This window comes from Terrapene carolina, unplaced genomic scaffold (assembly GCF_002925995.2).
Source record: "Terrapene carolina triunguis isolate 2854851 unplaced genomic scaffold, T_m_triunguis-2.0 Scaffold85, whole genome shotgun sequence".
Taxonomy (NCBI): domain Eukaryota; kingdom Metazoa; phylum Chordata; order Testudines; family Emydidae; genus Terrapene; species Terrapene triunguis.
Genome location: NW_020664436.1, coordinates 14,767,773 through 14,777,072, shown reverse-complemented (window position 1 = coordinate 14,777,072; position 9,300 = coordinate 14,767,773). Strand labels below are relative to the sequence as shown.

Sequence of the window (9,300 nt, the reverse complement as noted above, 5' to 3'; positions counted from 1 at the left end):
GATATCTGATGGGCAACTCCCAGGAGGTATGTATTGGTGGCTCTGCACCCCTTCCTCATTCACCATGCTCTGTCTCACTGTGGGGCAGCCAGGCCCCATTTCTTGCTGCTGATCTGAGGCTCCCATTCAGCGGGGGTGCTGGGAGCAGCCATGGTGCACTGGCGTGGCGCAGGCCAGACAGCCACCCTGTCCCAGAGGCACAGGGTTACAGTGGGGCAGGTCCATGAGCTGCCCCTGGCCTTGCCCCTCATCTAGAAATACCCTCCAGTCCTACACTGTCCCATAGTGCATTCCGCCTGGCCCGGCTCCTTCAGCTTTCTCAGCCCCAGGCCCAGAGTGAGGCTATGGGGGGGAGGAGGGACGGCCCTGATAATGAAGCCCGGCCCCCTCCCGGCACGAAGAACTCCGCCCCATCTCTCGCCCCGCCCCTTCCCTGCGCGCCGGGAACCACCCTTCCTTCCGCCTTTGCGCCGAGAGCTCCGCCCTCTTCCTTTTGATTGGTCAGAGGTGAAGGCCTTTCGTCTTCCTTCACTGGGCGACAGTCCTTGTCTGTCAACACCTGTTTGCCTCTCTGATTGGAGGAGGAGGCGGAGTGGGCAGGCTAGCCTGTCAGTCAGTAACGGAGAGGGAGGGGTGGGGAACATCTGGGTGCCGCAGCCCTGGCCCGTCTGTGCTGCCGCCGCCGTGCGTGCGCCCGGCTTCCCCCCCCCCCCATTCCCCGACCTCCCCGCCCGGCTGGCTCCGGGCTCCGCGCTGTCTCTGGCCGCTGGTGCCATGGGGAGCCGCTGAGCGTGGGGCCCGCTTCGCTCCGCCGGCTGCCCCGCTCCTCAGCTGCCAGCGGGGGGGAGGGGTGGGGAGCGGGCGGCGCAGCCGGGGGGCGGGGAGCCGGGCGGGGGGAGGACGAGAGCCCGAAGCAGCAAGTGAGTGAAGAGGCGCCGGGGCAGCGGCGGCAGGAGGCGGAGGGAGCCCGGGGACTTAGGGCCGCTCCGGAGTGTGTGAGTCCCGCTCTCCTCAACCCCCCCCCCTCCCCCCCGCCGCTGTGAATGGGGCTGGCACCGAGGGGGCGATTTGGGGCGGGCTCAAGTTGAAGAGGAAGGGGGGGCAGCAGGTGGGGGGGCTAGGGAGTGACATGGGGGCAGGCGATGTAGCGGGGCTGGGCTTGGGGGGCAGGCGGGGCAAGTGGGGCTGAGGGCAGGTGGCGCTGGGGGCAGGTGGCGCAGTGGGGCTAAGGGGCGCTGCGGGCCAGGTGGGGCTGGGCTGGGGGGCAGGCGGTGCAGCGAGGAACGAGCCCCTTGTGTGTGGTGGGAGCAGAGTTAGTTGATGGCCCTGGGCTCTGGGGTGTCCGCGCAGCTGTACAGAGGGGGGAGCGCAGCAGCCCCACGCAACAGACTCGCTGCTCAGCGCTTCTGGTTACTTTTGTTTTGTTGCTGCTGCTGTGACCTAGGTCTGTTTTTCCTGCACGTTTGGCTGCTTCCTTCCCTCGGCTCTGAGCGCTGCCGCTGCTTCTGTTTTTTGTCTCTGCTTTGTATGTCCTGTTTTGGCCAGTGCACGTTATACATGTACACACAAGGGAGCAGAATGAGTTAGAGGTGCTTTTATCTGCAACCTTTTGCAGCCCTTTCTGAGAAGCAGGGGGGAAATACTTTCTATAAGTAATAGTGACAGATTCTCCCCTAACCCTTGGTAACTGACTGGTCCTAGAATTGTATAGTAACTGGGGAGGTGCTGTAATTAGTTGGTTGCTGGTGAGGGGAAGATGTGGTGAAGCACTGCTGAGAAGTTGATTTCATGAGCATCTTATCTTGAGTCTGGTTCATGTGATAAAGAAAGTTAGGCTGATGACTTGCTCTGTCCTGTTTGACTTCTTTGATTTTGATGATTGATCACCACATCCCATTTTAGATCTCCACATGGTAATTCATTACCTAAGACCATTGCTTTTTCAGTCTGATTCAGGAGGCCACAGTCTTTCTCCCACTCCCTTGAATGTGTATGTATGCAGAGATGCATTTGACATTCACAGATGTCAGCACAGTGAACACAGCACAAGTGTGTCCAGCTTAGGTTGCAGAACTGTTTTGTCAGCCTTTCAAAATATCAGAACTGAACTTAAGAGCTTTTTACAACAAATGTATTAGACATATATTTGACAACTTCACAAGAATATTACAAAGTAGACTATAAAAGGTTTTGGAATGGGGCAGAGGGGAGATAGGATATCTTTTCTGACCTGAGAAGTAAGATCACATTTCCAGGTACAAAATGCACAACAGTTCAATTTAAGCTATTTCCTGCATTCCTGACCTTTAATTTTATGTCACTGTTCTGAAATAATATAGTCTTAAGGGTTTCTCAAAGAAAAGTCCAACTTCAGTGTTGCGTGATGTTTATGCATCAGAATAATAATGACAGTCCAAGGAAACATACAGAAATGATATACAGTATAAGCAGTGGCTAAACATGAGTAAAATAACGCTTTAGCAAGGCTGACGGCCTCGGTCATGGCATATATTTAGATTGTTTAGGTTACTATCTCTGCTGCTTACCCCCTCTCCCCAAAAAAGTTAAAGGTAATGACGTTGAAGTGGTGGACTATAAGTTGAGTTCAATAGATTTAGTTAAAAATGTCATCTTTGTAACTGAACCTCTGGGTTCAATAAAAAACGAATCAGTGTGGATTTCCTGGATAGCCCTGTAGCTTGAGTATGCTGTCAATATATAAAGCAGTCCACCATCTTTAGACAGAAGTGTTGCTATCCCATAAATACAGTAGAGCCCCATATGTTTAGGATTTTCAATTTTTTTCCTGTTAGAAAGTTTGAAAAAAAGAGACTTTGAAGTATTTTGTTTATACTAACAGAAGAGAAAAGTTCTCCTAAGAAAAAGCTGGTGGCAGGAGTGTAGAGGAGTAGCATATGGCATTAAAAGGAGCACAGCTGGAGGTAGCATTTCCATCTGAACATGATGTCAGAGCAGCTGACAGCCTGCCATCCCTCAGCCTTTTATTCTAACACACAGACAGGGAGTTAGTGTGTGCAGATCTGTGTGTGGAGAAGGTATCTCATTCCTCTCTAACATCATCTCCACTTTGCATCTGTCTCTCTTAGTCTGCTTTTTTTCCACCGATCTAACAGACCTGGAGCCAGCAAGACTCAGAGGAAAGGACTTAATCAGGTTTATGTGTACTAAAGGTAGGAGTAGTAATAGATTAGATACAGCATATTTCTGTTTTGATGTGTTTATTTAATTTCAGAAAAATCACATTACTTTTCTAACCAAGTTTAGGGATAATATATGAAATTGAGTATTAACTGGATAAGTGTACTTTCTGCAGTTGAAAAGCTTAGGATGTAGCATGAGAGTATGTGTTCCTGTGCATGTTATCAGAAGAAACTTTAATTTTTATTTTTATATATATATATATAATTTTAAAGCATTGAGATAACAAGTTCGCTCATCATTTCTGACCAAAATTGAGAAGATTTTAGTTGCAGACAGTATGAGGGTTCTGGTTTCTATTTTGTATTATTTTTTTAAGGGTGATAAAGCAAAAATATGTTTTGGAATGAAATATGAAAAGGTATATGAAAATGTTTTGTAAATTCTACCATTAAACTTCATGTTTAAAGATCCAGCAGCCTAGAACTACAAAAGCATACAGCTGTACTGTCTGAAAGATAGAAATCAGTTGTGTGTTTCAAAACTTTTGTCCCCAGGAGAATAGCTTGACTGGTTTCCTCTTTTCTTTCTCAGATGCATATTTGAGATCTTTTATTTCAGCATAACAACAATTATTTGAGGGAGTTTTTGTGTTCGCGACTAATTTAGAACTTGTAGATTTGAGCTGCCTGAATTGGCCAGACAGCTGTAATCGCACTCCTCTATTCTTAATCTCTTTATCTGGGCAGCAGCTGCCATATGGCCACAGTCAGCTGGATCAGATGTTTATAAGCTTCCTTCTTCGTCCCTCTCTGTCCTTTCAGCCTCCTAATTTGATCACAGCTACCTTGTGAGCTGCCCTCCAATCTTTATTTTTAGCCCTCTTAAGGATTAGGATTGATGTTGGCTGTGGGGCACTTAAAGTGATTGTATTGTAAATCTTCTTGCTTTATTCTAGCAATGGTATTTTACAGAATATATTTCAGGTTGGGTTGTAAGTTTTAATAAATCTTGGATTGTGAGGGATAATTATTTTTCAGTAATACATGCCAACCCCAAAATGCACAACCTGTGTTTAAATGGTTTCATAGAACTTTGCTTTTAGTCACAGAAGAGGGGGGAATAGATTAGCTTTTTTTAAAAAAAATTGAAATTTTACATTCTAGCTGAGTTTTGACTCTTGCACTTCCTTGATTTTCTCCTCAAGGAAGGTGAGTAGGAAAACAATGCCTTTGGAAGAATAGTATCTGGAATAATTGACACACCCATGCTGAAACACTTTCTTTTAGTTTGGTATTGCAAACTGTAGGGAAAAAGCATCTTTTAAAAGCCTCTCTCTACAAAGAAGAAAAGTCTTCTTGTATAATCAACACTTGTTTTCATTTTAGCCTATAGCTTTCTTCAGAAGTTTTACCTATTAATATAGAATATTTTGCTCTCATATTGCTTGGGGAAAGTTTAAAACCTTAAAAGTATGTCAACATAAGTGTGATAATTTTTTCTTCTTTAAATTTCATAAATCTTTGTTTTTGCTCTCTGTTTGCGATCCCTTACGTATGTTATACCTGTAGATTTTAAGGTAGTAACATCTGTCTTCACGCAGTAAGCGCTCTTGTTGTTGTTGTTGTTGTTACAATTTGACTTTGTAGAGAAAGCTGCTTAATTCTCAAAATACACTTTATTTTCTTTGCTGTGAAAATCCAACTTTTAAACCTACAGTATTTTGAGTCTATTTTAAATCTACTGTTTTAAGTAGCTTAAAAAGGATCACTGAACAGACTTAAGGAACAACAGTGATACTTTTAAAAATAATTAGTAATTGCTTTACCTAAACTCTTATCAAAAGCAGTTGTGGTATGCTGTACTCTAGTCATAAAAATAACTTTAGTGTGTTTTGTGGGGTGTTAATCATTTTGTATGTGTATTAGTTGTGGTATAGTTGTCACTTGATTAAAATCCAGGGAATTAAATAATAGTTTCTAGAGTATAATTTGTACATGTAGGTTTGATATATTTCTACCCATATTTAATTAAAAAAATCTTTTTGCTTATAGGTTATGAAGACAATATGGAGTTTCCTGATCATAGTAGACATTTGCTACAGTGTCTGAGTGAGCAGAGACATCAGGGTTTTCTTTGTGATTGCACAGTCCTGGTAGGAGATGCCCAGTTCCGAGCTCACAGAGCAGTACTGGCTTCATGCAGCATGTATTTCCACCTCTTTTACAAGGACCAGCTGGACAAAAGGGACATTGTTCATCTGAACAGCGACATTGTTACAGCCCCAGCTTTCGCTCTCCTGCTTGAATTCATGTATGAAGGGAAACTCCAGTTCAAAGACTTGCCCATTGAAGACGTGCTAGCAGCTGCCAGTTATCTCCACATGTATGACATTGTCAAAGTCTGCAAAAAGAAGCTGAAAGAGAAAGCCACCACAGAGGCAGACAGTACAAAAAAGGAAGAAGATGCCTCAAGTTGTTCGGACAAAGTGGAGAGTCTCTCCGATGGCAGCAGCCACATAGCAGGAGATTTACCCAGTGATGAAGATGAAGGAGAAGATGAAAAATTGAACATCCTGCCTAGCAAAAGGGACTTGGCGGCTGAGCCTGGGAACATGTGGATGAGATTGCCCTCAGACTCAGCAGGCATTCCCCAGACTGGCGGAGAGGCAGAGACACACGCAACAGCAGCTGGAAAAACAGTAGCCAGCCCCTGCAGCTCAACAGAGTCTTTGTCCCAGAGGTCTGTCACCTCCATGAGGGATTCAGCAGATGTTGACTGTGTGCTGGACCTGTCTGTCAAGTCCAGCCTTTCAGGAGTAGAAAATCTGAACAGTTCTTATTTCTCTTCACAGGACATGCTTAGAAACAACCTGGTTCAGGTGAAGGTGGAGAAAGAGGCTTCCTGTGATGAAAGTGATGTTGGCACTAATGACTATGACATGGAACATAGCACTGTGAAAGAAAGTGTGAGCACTAATAACAGGGTACATTATGAGCCAGCCCATCTGGCTCCTATGAGGGAAGATTCTGTCTTAAGGGAGCTAGATAGAGAGGACAAAGCAAGCGATGATGAAATGATAACTCCTGAGAATGAGAGAGTCCAAGTGGAAGGAAACATGGACAGCAGTTTGCTCCCTTATGTGTCAAATATACTTAGCCCTGCTGGCCAAATTTTTATGTGTCCTCTCTGCAACAAAGTCTTTCCTAGTCCCCACATTCTGCAGATCCATTTAAGCACGCACTTTCGAGAGCAGGATGGGATCCGCAGCAAGCCTGCTACTGATGTCAATGTCCCGACCTGTTCCTTGTGTGGTAAGACTTTTTCTTGCATGTACACCTTGAAACGTCATGAGAGGACTCATTCAGGTGAAAAGCCCTACACTTGCACCCAGTGTGGGAAGAGCTTCCAGTATTCCCACAACCTGAGCCGCCATGCAGTGGTTCACACCCGGGAGAAGCCACATGCTTGTAAGTGGTGTGAACGCAGGTTCACGCAGTCTGGAGACCTTTACAGACACATTCGGAAGTTTCACTGTGAGTTGGTGAACTCGTTGTCTGTCAAAAGTGAAGCACTGAGCTTACCTACTGTCAGAGACTGGACCTTAGAAGATAGCTCACAAGAACTTTGGAAATAATTTTTTATATATATAAATAATATATATATAAATATCTATATAGTTGTGGTACAGTCTAAAAGCAATCTTGTTTCCTTGATCTGAAAGTTTGGCTATTAGCTTGTTTTTGCACTTTAAGGCAGCATGAACATTTCACTAATTTAGCACGCTGAGAAAATGAACTTTAGAAGTAATATGACATAATAAACTACAGAGGATTTTTTTTGCCCCTCTTTTTGGAATATAAGCCAGTAAATACTTCGCTGTTAAAGGAAATCTCAAATTGTAAAAAGATTTTACATTTCTTTATTCTCTTCCACCCCTCAAACACTGCATTATTTTAAGACCCAAATGTTTTTCATTATTTTAAAAATATGAATGTAGAAATCCCCTTCAGTTTTATTAGTTCCTTTACATTTCTAAAATTGTATGAGTCCTTTCTAGCTGTTGGAAACCTGAATGCTTTTAGACCCAAATGGAAAATTTCTGAAATGCTGGATTATCTATTTTTAAACAAGCAGTTGACTTAAAACTTATTATGGCAACTTCTGGATTTCTGACAGTTCCCACTGGAAAACATAATTCTGAAAGTACACTGGGATCACTGGGACTCTGTTCAGTCTGTGAAGGTTTGCTTGGGATGAAAAAGGATATTGCAGCTTCAGCAGTGATGAACTGTGTGTTTAAAAATGTGAATTACTGTTATTGTATACTGTAATTGATTACATGGGCTGGGGGGGGGTGTCAAAGAACTTGGCAGGTTGTGTTGATGCTCTTAGTTGAGTTTTGAAAAGTAAATATTAACGCTACAGAAATGCATGAGTTTCAGTATATTTTTGTCTTTGTTTGCATTGTATAACTTTAATGAGTGAGTTTAAAATTATTTAATTTCCTTAGGAAAAAACACCACTGAAAAAAACTGGTGTTATGAAGAACATAAATGCACTGTTTTTATTTTATATAATTTAAATTTACTTTCCCACTGTCTTTAAGTTGAATAAAACTTAAGCTACAAGTTGATAATTTAGCAACATAAGAAGGAAGATATTAATGTTTACAAACCAGCTTAAAGATTTGCATGTGCTGTGTGCATTTATTAAAAGAAAACCTAATTGCACAAAATCCACGCCAGCTCAAACTTTAGATGCATACATTTACCCAGATGAGCATTTTTAGAATTCCTGCTGCACAAATTAACAATAGGTCATTCTTATTCTTCTCTCCCCCCCCCCCTTTTTTTGGAAAAGATTCTAGGGACTGAAAAAGCCCCAGGCTGAAAGGACTAGAAAGCTTTGATTGACATGGGGAAAGGGGGGGGGGCAGGGTGGCATAGTGGACTATGTGTATCCAAGCAGCAGAGACTGCAGCCTGATGTGTGGTTTTAATGACCAACACACAGGTCAAAAGCATTTTGCACAGTGTTTGTTTTCCTGTCTTGCACTTACAAATAAGGTCTATGGGAGTAGCATGGAAAACGTTTGCTGTTTTTCCTTCTTTTTCTGCTTTTGTTTAAAATTTGATCGCCTTAACTACTGTAAACATAGCCTATTTTTGTGCTTAAGATACTGAATGGAAAACTCCATTGTGTATTGCTGGACTGTTTTGGAAATATTTGGTCAAATGTGTGTTAAGTTGGCTGTACCCTGTAATGGCATTTAAAACAAAAAAAAAAGCTGTGAAAATGGCCTTGGAGCATTATCTTTAGTTACTTGAATAGTTTCTAGGTTTTAAAAATACATTCTTTTATTAATTTAGAAAAGACAATCAGTGTCTGAGAAAAATGGACTTTCTCTTGGATTTTTTTTTTTGTGGTCCTCATGAGTGATTGCTTATTTTCTTTTATTAGTTTCACATTCTTCTTTTGTTCTAAAACTTAGACTGACATCTAGCTTTGACAATCATAGTATGTTTTATTTTCCTGAGGGGGGAATAACTTATAATGCTGTTTAGTTTTGTACTATTGGTGTGTTGGTGAATTTTTAAACTGTGTGCTAACTGCAATAAATTATATGAACTGAGAAATCAATTCCCTTGTCTTTTTTTCCCCCTCTTTTAAATTATAACTATGGAGTATTTTTTATATTGTGTAACTTTATTACTTTTGTACAGACTTCTATTGCTAACTGTGTATGGAATATGTTTTCGGTATGCTTTTAAGCACTCTGTTGCTAACATGCATATATATATTTACCTCTCTCGCTTAACATTTAAAAAATTAAATGCTTGTGATTTGAAAGCATTCATCTGTGTGTAGCGCTCTATCATTCTGTAGAGGGGAAAAATACATTTTCTTCAGAGACCTGCGTAGAAACATCCTATTAACTTCCTAGGGATCGCTAATGTTTCCTAACACTGCAAATCTCTAACAAAACAGAAGTGAATGTTGTTCTTATGTTTTAAATTTACCCTAAATAGATCTGTCAGACTTGTTCTTTAGTATTCAAGTTTCTAATAGAAAATTAGAGGAGAAAGGAAAAACTTAATTTGAAGCACTGCTTGACTATAAACTGGCATCCTAGGCAATA

The 9,300-nt window shown here is 42.1% G+C and overlaps 1 protein-coding gene across 4 annotated transcripts; it reads left to right on the top strand.

Annotated features, from left to right (window-relative positions):
- The first annotated feature begins 692 nt into the window (after positions 1-692).
- On the top strand, positions 693-8,941 carry ZBTB18 (zinc finger and BTB domain containing 18). 4 transcript variants are annotated; one of them, XM_024210261.3, is made up of 3 exons: positions 693-995; positions 3,108-3,191; positions 5,214-8,941. In XM_024210261.3, exons 2-3 carry the CDS (start codon positions 3,179-3,181, stop codon positions 6,794-6,796), a joined length of 1,596 nt encoding a protein of 531 aa, XP_024066029.1. In that variant the 5' UTR covers positions 693-995; positions 3,108-3,178; the 3' UTR covers positions 6,797-8,941. The 4 variants fall into 4 exon arrangements, with proteins under 4 accessions (XP_024066029.1, XP_024066030.1, XP_024066027.2 ...); XM_024210259.3 differs by lacking the exon at positions 693-995 and adding an exon at positions 1,325-1,444; XM_024210262.3 differs by lacking the exon at positions 3,108-3,191.
- Positions 8,942-9,300: the final 359 nt, after the last annotated feature.